A 14,241-nucleotide genomic window follows, 5' to 3' on the forward strand; every position below is an offset into this window, starting at 1 on the left:
TTCAACAAGTGAAGATAAGGAATCAGCTTAATTCCAACTTGTAAATTGCTACAAATTTCAACAAGTGAATTAAGGAATAACATCGGCTTATCTTCAACTTGTAAATTGCTACAAATTTCAACAAGTGAAGATAAGGAATCAGCTTGATTCCAACTTGTAAATTGCTACAAATTTCAACAAGTGGATCAAGGAATAACATCGGCTTAACTTCAACTTGTAAATTGCTACAAATTTCAACAAGTGAAGATAAGGAATCAGCTTGATTCCAACTTGTAAATTGCTACAAATTTCAACAAGTGGATCAAGGAATAACATCGGCTTAGTTTGCCTGAGTTTGATATGTCTTCAATAAACATCAATCATACATGTTGAGAGAATTCTGAAAAGACTTTATTGATAATATCGGCCAAACAATGATGTTTTTTTAATGATAGAAGAATTTCAAATTACAAGTATTCCAAGGTCTGGGCAATGCTTTGCCCTCATTGTCTTCAAGCCGATATGCTCCATTGCCTAATACTGAAGTAACTCTGTAGGGTCCTTCCCAGTTTGGGCCAAGCTTGCCCTCCCTGGGATCCTTCTTGTTCCCGACGACTTTTCTTAGGACTAAGTCGCCAACTTGAAAATCCCTTGGATTAACTTTCTTGTTGTAAGCTCTGGCAAGCTGTTGTTGGTATACTGCAAGCTGAATTGCAGCCTTCTCTCTTCGTTCTTCTAGTAAATCCAGGTCTCGGGCTAAGAGTATGTCATTGGTGCCATTCTCTACTCCCTGGGTTCTGATCCCTGGGATGCCGATCTCCAATGGGATGACTGCTTCTGTGCCATAGGCCATGGCAAAGGGGGATTCTCCTGTTGATCTTCTCGGCGTAGTCCGATATGCCCAAAGTACGTTGGGCAGCTCGTCCGCCCACTTTCCTTTTGCTGCCTGGAGCCTCTTCTTTATTCCATCCAGGATTACTTTGTTGGACGCCTCTGCTTGCCCATTGCTTTGAGGAAAACTTGGGGTTGAGAAATAGTTCTTGATCTTGAATTTTGCACAAAAGTTTTTGATAAGTTTGCTGTCGAACTGTGTTCCGTTGTCGGCAACTATTGCTCTTGGAATCCCAAATCTGGTGATTATGTTTCTCCAGATAAAATTCTTGACATCCACATCTCGGATTTTGGCAAGAGGTTCTGCCTCTATCCATTTTGTGAAGTAGTCTGTTGTTACCAGTAAATATTTTCTTTGCCCAGTTGCTTGGGGAAGTTGTCCAACCAGATCCATGCCCCATTGGGCAAACGGCCAAGGGCTGGATACTGGGTTTAGGTCGGCAGCTGGCTGATGTATCAGAGGTGCAAACTTTTGACATTGCTCACACTTCTTTACATAGGCTTCGGCATCCTTTTGCATGTAGGGCCACCAATACCCTTTGGTAATGGCCCTATGGGCTAACGATCTGCCCCCAGTATGGCTTCCACAAATTCCTTCATGAATCTCATAAAGAAAATCTTCAACCTGTAAAGGGTGTACGCACCTTAAAAGTGGTCCAGTGAAGGACCTCCTGTAGAGATGGCCTTCCGTTGTTAGACTGAATCTGGCCGATTTCAGCCTAATTTTATGTGCTTCTTTATGGTCTGCTGGCAGCTTCCCCTCTTTTAGGAATGCAATGATTGCATCCATCCAACTTGGTCCAAAGCCCACGCACATTGCTTTTTGTTCGATGTTCTGTTTATCTATGCTCGGGGCCGACATGTAGTCGATCATAATTGTCCTTGTTTTTCCAGTTTGAATTGAGCTGGCCAGGTTGGCTAACGCGTCGGCGTGGGTGTTGTCATCTCGGCTTACTTGGAGTAATCTGCAGTTCTGGAATAGGGCCGCCAGTCGGATGACTTCCTTTGCATATGCCGACATTCTTTCGTTTCTGGCTGCAAATTCTCCTGTTGACTGGTTAACAATTAATTGTGAATCACAAAAAACAATTACCTCGTCTGCCTCTGCTGCTGCTGCTAGCTTTAGTCCTGCAATTAATGCCTCATATTCCGCTTCATTATTGGAGGCTTTGAACCCCAGCCGGATGGACTGTTCTACAATTTCTCCATCTGGAGATATCAGCAGTACTCCTGCTCCTGCTCCCTGGCGGTTTGAACTTCCATCGACAAATAGTCTGAACGAATCGACGATGTAGATGCTGCATGGTCTGAGCTTTTCTTTCTCTTGCTATTGTCTTTGACTGGGTTTCTTTTTGCTTGTCGGGGCAATGTTCCTCTTGGCTCGACGGAGCCCGAGGTGTGATGGCTTCAGGTGTGAGTTCTGCGACGAAGTCGGCCAAAACTTGGCCCTTTATTGCTGTTCTTGGCCTAAATTCTAGGTCAAACTGGCCTAGTGTTACTGCCCATTTTGCTATTCTTCCTGTTAAGTCTCCTTGATGTAATAAGGACTTCAATGGGTGCTCTGTTAGAATCACAATCTTGTGTGCCTGAAAGTAATGGCTCAATTTCTTTGAGGCCATTACCAAGGCTAGCATTAATTTTTCCAGTGGAAGGTACCTTGTTTCCGCGTTAGCCAAAGTCTTGCTTACATAATAGACAGCCTTCTGCTCCCCTTTTTCCTCTCGGATTAGCACTGCACTGACGGCGTGTTCAGAGACTGCTAAGTATAAAAATAATTCCTCCCCTGGGACTGGGTTAGAAAGGACCGGGGTTGTGGTCAGGTACTTTTTTAGGTCGGCTAAGGCAGCTTCACATTCTTCCGTCCACAGGAAGTCTGTAGCTTTTTTCACCAGGTTAAAGAAGGGTCTGCACTTGTCTGAGCTTCTGCTGATGAATCGGTTCAGGGCTGCGGCCCTTCCAGTGAGCACTTGAACTTGCTTTGCCGATGTTGGACTCTGTAGTTCCAAGATGGCCTTGATTTGGTCTGGGCTGGCTTCAATGCCCTTTCTTGTTACCAGATACCCTAGAAATTTACCTGACCCAACTCCGAAGGCACACTTCGAGGCGTTGAGTCGGAGCCGATATCGTTTGAGTATGTCAAAGACTTCTTTTAGGTCGGCAAGATGACCTTCTGATTTCTTGGTCTTTACGACCATGTCATCAATGTAAACTTCCACCGTTTTGCCAATCAGGTGTTTAAACATCTTTGTCACTAACCTCTGATAGGTTGCTCCTGCGTTTTTCAGCCCGAAAGGCATTACCCTGTAACAGTACAGGCCTTTCGGGGTGATGAACGCGGTTTTCTCCTCATCTGGAGGGTACATAGCAATCTGGTGGTACCCTCTGTATGCATCTAAGAAACTCATCCTTTCATGTCCCGAGGTGGCGTCTACCAGTTGGTCGATTTTGGGCAGAGGAAAGCTGTCTTTTGGGCAAGCCTTGTTGAGGCTGGTAAAATCTACACAAACCCTCCACTTGCCATTCTTCTTTTTTACTACTACTGTGTTGGACAGCCATGTCGGGTACTGAACTTCTCGGATGGCCCTGGCTTCAAGGAGTCTGTCTACCTCCTCTTCCACTGCTTCGACGTGCAATAACGTCGGCCTTCTGGCTCGTTGAATCACTGGTTTTGCCGATCTGTCGACGTTCAGACTGTGGCAAGTGACCTCGGGGTCAATGCCAGGCATTTCATAGGGTGTCCAGGCGAACGCCTCTATGTTTGCCCTTAAAAAATCTTCCAGTTCCTTTTCCTCTTCTCTGGCTAAGCCGGAGCCGAGAAGAAAAAATCGTTCTTCGTCGCCCTCCTGGACGAGGATTTTCTTTAGCGCCTCTTCGCTTTTCTCGGCTGGTTCTTTCCCAACATCTTCCAGGACTTCTATGTCCTCATCTTCAACTTCTGCTTTCTTAGGCTCCCGTATACTACAGGTGGATTTTATTGCTGCCATGGAGCAATTTTTGGCTTGTAGTTGATCCCCTCTGACTTCTTCAATCCCATGCTCTGTTGGGAACCGGAGTAGTTGATGCAACGTCGAGGGAACTGCCCCCATTGCATGCAACCACGGTCTTCCAAGGATGATGTTGTATGGTGAGGGTGTGTCAATGACCAGGAATTCTGTCCTGATCTTCTTAGTGCCGGCTTGTACCTCCAAGCTTGTTGCACCCAGTGGCCATGTCGGCGTTCCATTAAAGCCGACCATCGGGCCGCTGGATTGCTCTAGGTCATCGGGGTGAAGGCCTAGCTCTTTGTAACATCTGACGTACATGATATCACAGGAGCTGCCTTGGTCTATTAGGATGCGTTTTACTTGGCACTCCCCAACCTGGAGGGATACTACCAAGGCATCATTATGCGGATGTTGGACCAATTCTAGGTCGGCTTCGGTAAAGGCTATCATTGGCCCTTGGCATTCTTCTGGCCGATGTCTCTTGTCCCCAACTTGGTAGATATGCTGTAAATGTCTTACCCTCTGGGTTTCTCCTCTGACTTCGTTTTCGTTGACCCTTGAGTGGATCACATTGACCACCCTTGGTTCTCCTGCCTGTGGTAGCTGTGCTGGGGGAGGGGGTGCTGCTGGTGCTTGAGGCAACCTTGCCTGTTCTTCCCTTGTTCTGGCCTCATCGACCAGGTCCCTCAGGAGGCCTTGCCTTACTAGGTCCTCCAAGTGTGCTTTTAAGGCTCTGCAACCTTGAGTTGGATGCCCTTCTTCATTGTGGTAGGCGCAACGTCTGCCGACGTTTCTTCCCATGAATTCCCCTAGTGCTCTTTCCGGAGCCCTGAAATATGGTTGATTTCGAATTCGATCCAAGATTTTATGGATTGGGATCCGGAATACCGTGGTTACCGCCTGTTTATTTCTTAATTCTATTTCTTGTCTGGTGGGTCCATTGTTGACTCGGCCTCGCTTTGGCGAGCCGTTTCCCTTTTCTTGCTTCACCTCTTTGTTTCCCGACGTATCTTCCTCGGCCCTGGCGTATTTCTCAATTCTTGCCATGAGTTCTTCCATGCTTTTTGGCAATGTTTTTGCCAAAGACTTCCGTAGTGGGCAGTCATCTTTCAGGCCGTTCTTGAAAGACACGACTGCTACTTCCTGGTTGCATTCAGGTATTCGGTTGAACACCTCGTAGTACCTCTTCGCATAGGCCCTGAGGCCTTCTTCCTTGGTGATTCGTAGAGCCATCAAAGCATCAACCCTCAGGGGCTGCAGCTTGTTGGTCACGAATCTGGCCACAAACATCTCGGCCAAGCCTTCCCATGTCTTTATACTTCCTTTTGGTAACTTGTGGAACCAATCAGATGCAATTTCCCCGAACGATGAGGGGAATACTTTGCAGAGCAACGGCTCGTTTCCGCTGTATAGCGCCATTGAATTTAGGTACAACCCAACATGAAAGTTTGGATCTGATTTACTGTCATAGATTTGAAATCTCGGCATACTGAATCTTTTGGGTGGTTCGAATTTGTCCAGTTCGGCCGAGAAGGCTGTCTTCGGTTTCACTGGGGAATTTACCTCGGCTTCTCCGTTCTGTTGCCTCCTCTTGAGGTAGTCCCTCAAGTCTTCTTTGCTCCTCCCTGGAGCTCGGCTGTCTCTGGATTTCAATCTTTTTGGCACACTGCTTTCGGCCTCGAGGTGGGTCCGTTTGGGTCTTTCTTCATGGGTTGTGTCAAAGTGGAGTATTTGCCTCTGAACATGTCGATGTTCTTTGGGGTCTGGATTCTTCATGTGTTGCGTCCTTCGGGACTCTTCTTGTCTCGGCTTTTCTCGTCCGACTTCCCTGGAAGGCCGGTGAGAGTGCCTTCCGCTCCTGGTATGCTGAGGAACCTCGGGGATTGTTTTTCTTCCGCCCTTTTGGGTATTGGTCGCTGGTATCGGCGTATCTTGCAGCGGGTATGGTGGCTGCATTACATTGTTTTGCATCATGAAGTTGACGACTGACTGAAGGTCTGCCAACTTGTCCGCCAACTCTTTTACTTCCTCATCCCTCCGTAGGCACCTGTCCCTCCATGTCTGGAGGTTATCTTCATTGTAGTACGTTCCTTGGTTTGTTCTTTTTGACGTGTCGCCTTCCAGGTTTACGTCGTTTTCCCTGTGGCCCTGGCCACGGGCTTCTGAATTGTGGTTGTCTCCTTCAATGTCGAGGCCAATTGGTCTGCCACTCCCAGTGGGAGCGTCATCCCCAATATTTTCCTGTTGTCCGTTAGTGGCCATCTATTCTTCCTTCGTTCCCACAGACGGCGCCAAATTGTGTGGGTAAAAATCTGACCACACTGCCCGTTTAGTGATCAGCAGCAAAGCACCGGCAGAATAGATGGCTCCAGTAACCTGTAACAGAAAGGAAAAGCTCCGGCGGTGGTTCTTCCACCCGGGGGCACTCCGACGATCAAGTCAGTATGTTTCTCAAGGATAATCAAGTATTAAACTGAATACTCAAAGTATGAATTACATACCTTAGACCCACGGGGGTGCCTCTCTTTTATAATATACTTAATCCAAGTCCAACTAGAAATATGACTTCTATGTACCCCAATCTCAGTACTTACTCTGGACTCTTTAGGAGATAGAGATAAACTCCCTAAGAGGTTTATCCTTATCTTAATTAAGTCCCCTCTTTGCTTCAGGACTCTTGTCCCTTATCTTCGGATTCCGACATCTTCGGAGATGACCTCGGCTTCTCCTAGATTACCTCGGCTTAACTACCAGGGCACGTGGCACCTCGGCTGACACGTCGGCGTCACCATGCAACGTGTTGGTATTCAGAAAATATGTCCCCACAGGTTCAACGCTCATTCTCTTTTCTATGTGTATAACGTTTTTTTTTTTTCACATCATCAATTGCTCAAAACAGTAAGCTCATATCTTAACATAATTTACAAATAATTTCAAATATATTAACATATTTTCTTTAAAAAAATGCTAGAGATACAAAATAAATTACCAAAAAATTTATCAAACTCTCACTTAGGTGTGAGACCCACACTCATGTAGGACACACACCCATGTGAGAATTTGATAAATTTTTTGATAAAAAATTTAATGCCTCTAGCATTGTTGTTTTCTTTGAGAAAAATGGGAGAGATACAAAATAAATTAACAAAAAATTTATCAAATCACTCACAAGCTTGTCAAACCACACTCATATAACACTTACACCTAGATAACTGTTCAATAAATTTTCAATAAAAAATTTAGTGTCTAGCATTGTTGTTTCTTTAATGTTCACTAACCTTCGAGCAATTATTCAATACCCTAAGGTTCCGTTTGTTTTCAGAGATAGAATAAAGGGATTTATAATGAGGGGATTGTTAGTGAGGGGATTAATAGTGATAAATTGTTAAATTATTTTTATATAAAATAATAAAACAAATAAAAAAATATAAAAAATTAAACATTAATATTTAAAAAAAAATTCTCAATATATAAAAAATAAAAATAATAAAAAAATTTCAAATCCCCTCACTATTTTTCTAATATCATCTCTACCTCCTCCTTACCATCCCCCTTCCAAGGGGACCTCCCCATCTCTCAAACAAACACTCCATTAGTAATACCAAGAGATTAGTAATCTCAATCCCCTCCCTATAACCCCAAGCAAACAGGGCATTAATCCCCTCCTTATAACCCCAAACAAACGGGGCATTAAGGCATTGATGTGGCCTTGTTCAACCATTCATTGGTGTGGGACCCACGTGAGTCTCACACTAATGAATGACTGAAATTGATTTGTAGCAATGCTACATGGTTATAGAATAGTTTTTCCTGAGTAATGTAAGATACCCTAAATAATCTATCAAATGTTTTATCAAATGTAAGTTTGTATGGATCTCACACTCATATAAAAAATCTAATAAAAAATTTAATAAATTATTTAAAATTCATAATATTTTCTAATTATCCTCGTGAGAATATTCAGAGTCCTAAACTTTACATTGAAAATATAAAAAAAAGTAATTTACCCTACTTGAGACACTGCAGCAAAAAAGTACCATCAATGATCACCTGTCGTTCGGAAGAAGATCTGGTGTACTACGGCATTCAAATAAACAGTAATCTTTGTTGGATCGGCATATTCCAACAAATCAGCAGCAGTGTGTCTGTGACCATCTTGATCAAATATTGTCCCACCAACCTTAGTCCCATATATATGATCATATGTGAACCCATTGTCCGGCACCACACCCACTTCAAGCAACCCATCTCTCACCGCCGATTGCCACTCCAACACCGGTGGCCGGAACACCAACTTATTTTCCACCCACTCATACGATTCATTCACCAATTTTTGGTCCCAACCCACTTGCCTCACGTAGGCGGTGCTAGCTCGGGTGTAGAACCCGGCGTTTAAACAAGTTCCGCCACCCAACACACGGGCTCTAGCGTTCTTGACACCGTCAGTGGAGGTGAAGGATTGGGAAGGGGACGATGGAGATGCGTTGGTCAGAGTGTCGGAGAAAGAGCCTATGTTGTTGATGGTAGGGTTTCCGTAGGGCAAACCGCCTCGCTCCAGCACTAAAACATTTGCGCCTTGTGAGAGAGTAGCCGCGAGAGCACAGCCCGCGGTTCCTCCGCCTATGATGATGTAATCGTAGAATATCTCTGCCGGTGCCTGTGTTGCGTCAAGGGCGAACGTGGGATATGGGGCTGTGTGTGTTTGAGAAAGACAGGGAGAATGCATTTAATTCTAGATTTTTTTTATTTTTTATTTTTATTTTTCTCCGCATTTCATTCTAACCAAAATTCAACATAAGAAATAAAATAAAATTTCCAACAAGTTTTAGGTTACGTTTGACTTAGTTTTTGAATTGTGATTCATTTTTTGGAGTTGTGATTTGAGTGTGAAATTATGAGTTGAACTTTGAAAAAAAAAAATTTGTTTGGTTATAGATTTTAAAAAGTGTTTTGAAAAAGAGTTTTTGAATTTTAAGTTTTGAAAAGAGTTTTGACTTTTGACTTTTTGAATTTTAAGTTGTATTTTGAATTTTTTGAATTTATTTTTTTAAAATATTAAAAAATGTTTAAGAAAATTTTATTTTAAACATTTTATTTTATTTTGTAAATATTTTAATTTTTAATTTTAATATTTTAAATTCAAAATACAACTTCACACTCAAATCGTAACCAAACACATAACTCTAAACTCCACATTACTTTCAAAACTCTACACTCAAATCATAATCAACGCATAACAACAAAATTAAAATACTTAAAAATATATTTATAAAATAAAAATTATATATTTAAAATAAAAAAAATATTTTTTTAACTTTTAATATTAAAAAAAATACATCACATAAATGTATGAAATATAGTGCATATTAAAATAAATAAATAAATATTTGAAATATAAAATATTTACCCTAAAAAATTAAAATCAAGAAAATTTTTAAATATGTAAAAAAAAAATTAATCCAAGAAATTTCAAAATACAACTCAAAACTCAAAATGCAACTCAAAACTTTTTTCAAAATTCATAACCAAACAAATTTTCTCTTTTTAAAACTCAATTCAAAACTCAAAATACGACTCCATACTCAAATCATGATTCCAAAAATAATTTTAAAAAACAAAATAAAAAATATTTTTTTGAATTTGTTTTTTTTTTTCAAATAAAGTTTTGAAAAAAGTTTTGAATTTTGAGTTGTGTGTTTGGTTAAAAGTTTTGAAATTGATTTTTGAACTCAGTTTTGAGTAATTTTTGAGTTGTATATTTGGTTATGAATTTTGAAAAGTGATTTGAAAATTTTACTTTTTGGAATCAAGATTTTAAAGACAAACCAAACACAGCCTTAATTTTCTAACGAAATTTTCATTGAACATCATGTTAATCTGGCTCTATAAAAGCAATAAATATTGAGCAAAGCTAGGTATCATGAAAAAAATTTCATGAAAATGATCATGAAAGATTTATGTCCATTGGATTACACTTAAAATAAAGCACCACACACTAATCAAGGTAATCCAAGAGTCAAATTTTTCATGATCATTTTCATGAAAGTTTTTTTATGATTCCTAGTTTTTCTCATAAATATTTGATACTTTCGCACAAAAAGTTTTGAAAAAGGTATAAATGAGAAGTTGATGAGCAACTATCAAGCTTACCTAAATAATAGATGACTTAAATGATGATTTAAATAGAATTCATGAAGATGAGTATGATGTGTACCAGTACAGGGGTTTTGAAAAAACTAAAACAAAACCCAAAAGATAAAAATAAAAAAATGAAGAAACAATAATGCTATCATTTTAATTTATTTATTTTATATTTTTGTTGAGTGACCAAGAGACCAAATTACAACTTCTTTGGTTTCTTTTTTCTGAAAACACTTTTAAGAAAATTTTACTTTCTTATTTTTCGTATTTTTTTTTGTTTTTATTGAATTTTTTAAAATATTTTAAGTAATTTTTTTTTGAGAAAATTGGTCTAGGGTCCCTCTCCCACTTTTCATAATGGAAGAGATCCACAATATTATTTTATGATGTCTAAGGTCCCTCAACTCCCACACCCATATATCACAGAGAAATTTGACTGAAATCAAACCTCAACTTCCCACTTTTCTCTCTCTCTCTAGAATACATACACACACATATATATATAGCTTCAATGGCGGTGATACAGAAAGGATTTGTCAAAACTTCCTCCATGCACTCAGCAACCGAGATTGGCCCACCACAAAACTAAGCATATACCACTGCCAATCATGACTTCAACTTCCCAGCTTATTCAAAATAAAAAAATAAATATATAAGTTACAACAAGAAACTATTTAAACATTTTGGGACATTTATGGAAATTGAATTGGCCATTCTCTTTTCTTAAAATTTCTATAAACAAAGACGTGCATATTAAAATCTAAAGCAAAACACTCGCTTTCATGGACACACATACACATATATTTCCGCAAACACTGAATCGACATTACGACAGCAACAGCAAATCCAAAACCAGACGAGGACAAAGTGGAAGCAAGGTTAAAAATATATATATATATATATATATATATAATTGTAGACCTTGATGATGCCTTTGAGGTGCTTAACAAGTTCAGAATCCGAAGAAGGCTCGTGAGAATGCTCTGAATCAATTGCTTTGGAAATCAGAGAATTTCTCTGGACCAACCCAATTTTCTCTGAAGCAGAGCACTAGTCCTCATTGTTGTCCAGAGAAATTTGGAATTTTCTCTGTGATGGTCCAGAGAAATTTGGAATTTTCTCTGTGATTTGTCCAGAGAAATTCTCTGGATCGAATTTTCTCTGGATTGATGTTGAGGGACCTTAGACATCATGAAAATATTGAGTGTCCTTTATGCTATAAAATCTTAATACCAAGGACCTTAAAAAAAATTCCCCTTTTTTTTTTCATTTTTAGACACACTTAACATAAATACACATAAAAGTATAATTTTTGTGAAAAAATCTTTTAAAAATTCAATAAATACCGAAATACAAAAAAAAAAAAAACAAAACAAAACTTTAGTATATTTTTTGTAGTTTTATGTATTTGTTAATTTTTTAAAATATTTTTTCACAAATTTTTTTACTTTTTAAATATATCTAAGTAGAGTACATTTAAAAAACGTAAAAAATTGCTTAATTTTTAAAAATATTCATTAATAATAAAAAAACATGAAAAACAAAAAATTTAATTTTTAAAAAATTCAATCTAAAAAACTCAAACTAAACATATATATATATATATATATATATATATATTTTATCCACAAAGAAAATTTTGTCGCAAGTTTTGTCAAATAAGGAGAGAGAGAGAGAGAGAGAGAGAGAGAGAGAGAGAGAGAGAGAGTGCAGGTTAGGAAGATACCGTTCTCTGAGAGAGAGAGAGAGAGAGAGAGAGAGAGAGTGCAGGTTAGGAAGATACCGTTCTCTGAGAAACAAGAATCAAGGAGGAGAATTCCAAGGAGAGCTGTAGCAATAAAATTCCACTGCGACCTTGAACTCATTTTCTCTCTGTGACTTCAATCAAATCACAAAAATAAAAGGAAACTTTTGATCTGTGTTTCTCTGCACACAACACCAATAATCAAACTAACAAATGCCCCTTCAATAAATATGGAAACCTTAACGATCTCAGCGGCAAAACATCCCTCACCGCACAAAGAACTTCGTAACACTTTCTCGGGAAAACAATTGTCACACTTTCTCGGAAAAAGAGGGAGTTGATAGTTCAACTACGTAAATGTTGCTCCCATCTCACTCAGAATCTTTTTAGAGATTGTTGAAATGTATGCAATGTGAAATAAAACAACAACTGCCCTTCCCTCCTTATCTCTTCCCAAAATAGCTCTCATTTATGGTTGCGAATGAAGTCAAATCTCAGCCATTCTTTCACTATGAGCAAGACAAAAAAGTTTTGTATACATTAATTAAGAACCATATCAAATGTATAGTAAACTTTTACTTTTTTTTAATTAATTAATTAATTAATTAATATTTTATTTTATTTTATTTTTAAATTTATTTAGAATGAAGTAAAGGCATTGCATTGTTAATAGGCCAAGCCTTGGCCATCGGCGCACAAGGCCATGGCTTAGGACCCTTCAAAATAGGCTCAAAATAGAACCCCCTCATATTATAAGTTAGTATAATATGTTAGGTGTGTTTTGAGTCCAAAAATATTTTTGAAAAAAAATCCAAACTAACTTAACTTTTTTGACCCATTAAAAGACCAACAGTATAAAGCCCAGCCCAACAGTCTAAAAGGCCCATTTTTTTTATTTTTATTTTTATTTTTATTTTTTCTAATTCTTAACCCTATCATCTCTTAATCCAACCTTCCCTTTGATAGCACACACCAGCAAGGAGAAGAAGCTGTGTAGCCCAGACAAAGAAGCGACCAGCACAGGTATTTTTTTTTATTCAATTAATTAAACATTTATCTTGTCTTTTGCACAATTAATTACTATTATAATATTGGTGTTTACATCATCAAGAAAAAATTATTTAAGTTTAATAGTTCACATCACATAATTTAAAAAATTTGTGTTTTGTTAAGTGGTGGCACTCTTATTTTGAATTTTGATTTAAAAAAATATTTTGATCTCAGCAAAGCAAGCATAGGTAAATATTTTTTTTCCTATTCAATTAATTAAATATCTATCTTGTCTTTTGTCCAATTAATTGCTATTATAATATTAGTATTTACATCATCAAGAAGAATTTATTTAAGTTTAATAGTCCACATCACATAATTTAAAAGTTTTGTGCTTTGTTAAGTGGTGGTGCTCTTGTTTTGAATTTTGATCTAAAAAAATATTTTGATATCAGCTCATCATGACTCTTAAAAGAAATTATCCGTCTAGATTCGCAAAAAGGAAAAAGAACCAAAGAGTCGAAAAATTAGTCGAGTGTCAAAGAGGAGCTATTGATAAATTCTTGACGAGTGACAAACAAATAGAACAATCAGTTGAAGACTTGAATAGTGAAGAATTTGAAATTTTGGTAAATAATGAGAATGAAAATTTGGTGGATGAAGAAGGAAATGGGGAATTTGTGAGTACAGAAGCCAATCAAGATGATGAGATGAATACGGAATGTGACTATTCCGGTTACAGTTGCATCGAGGGAAAGAAGCTTTTCAAAGTTAAAAATCATCAAAAATTACCTTCGATTAACCATGTCACAAGAAAGATTGAATGGATTAACATTGTTATCCATTGAAAATGATTTTGCAAAAAAACTAAATTATGCAAGTATGATTAATTTATTTGCTTCTAAAAATACAAGAAGAGCGAGGATCAAATGATACATATTAGTTGTTATAATATAATGCTAAGTATTTTTTGTGATTTTAATACAAATCTTTTGTCCTTTACCTTAATTTTTTTTTTCATTCAATAAAAAAAAATGTGAAGGGCTTTAGAAATTTAGTAGTTGATTATTGATTTTAGGCTCCGAAAATCTCAGGACCGAACCTGATTGCTAATCGAACGTACAACCAATATCCAACTGTTATTTTCTATTCTTTGTCAGATAGTTGGAAAAAAAAACACATGGCAATTAGTATCATGTATACTATTCTATAATGTATGTATTATGTATATTATTCAGCTGTGCTCTGTCTCTTTATTGGGTTCTGCTTGTATTTTTTGAACAATTTGTGTTCTAGGCTGCTGTTTTGAGCTTCAGGTTCTTCTCTATTCAATGTCAGGATGGGGTTGGTTCTGATGGTTGTTGGTTTGCATCTGTCAGTGACCTGCTCTTGGTTACAAGATGTGGGTATGCATCTGCATCTGTTATGGTCTGCTGAATCTCTTGTTGCTTCCCCTGGAAATTTTCTGATTGTGTGCAGGTCCTTGTTTGCATGTTGCCTATTATGCTTTGT

At 38.2% G+C, this 14,241-nt stretch overlaps 1 protein-coding gene across 2 annotated transcripts in view; it reads right to left on the bottom strand.

The window, feature by feature from the left end:
- Positions 1 to 12,216, bottom strand: part of LOC114317178 (protein HOTHEAD) — a 33,016-nt gene extending 20,800 nt beyond the window's left edge. Inside the window, exons 1-2 of one of the 2 annotated variants that reach the window (XM_028263878.2) lie at positions 11,779 to 12,216; positions 7,905 to 8,546 (exon numbers count right to left, since the gene is read on the bottom strand). In XM_028263878.2, coding sequence (XP_028119679.2) covers positions 7,905 to 8,546; positions 11,779 to 11,860 — 724 coding nt within the window. In that variant the 5' untranslated portion in view covers positions 11,861 to 12,216. The remainder of the gene's footprint in view (positions 1 to 7,904; positions 8,547 to 11,778) is intronic. The other variant, XM_028263875.2, reaches the window with a different exon arrangement.
- Between the last annotated feature and the right edge of the window lie 2,025 nt (positions 12,217 to 14,241).

Source organism: Camellia sinensis, chromosome 1 (genome assembly GCF_055761805.1).
Source record: "Camellia sinensis isolate YWXY chromosome 1, ASM5576180v1, whole genome shotgun sequence".
Lineage (NCBI taxonomy): Eukaryota > Viridiplantae > Streptophyta > Magnoliopsida > Ericales > Theaceae > Camellia > Camellia sinensis.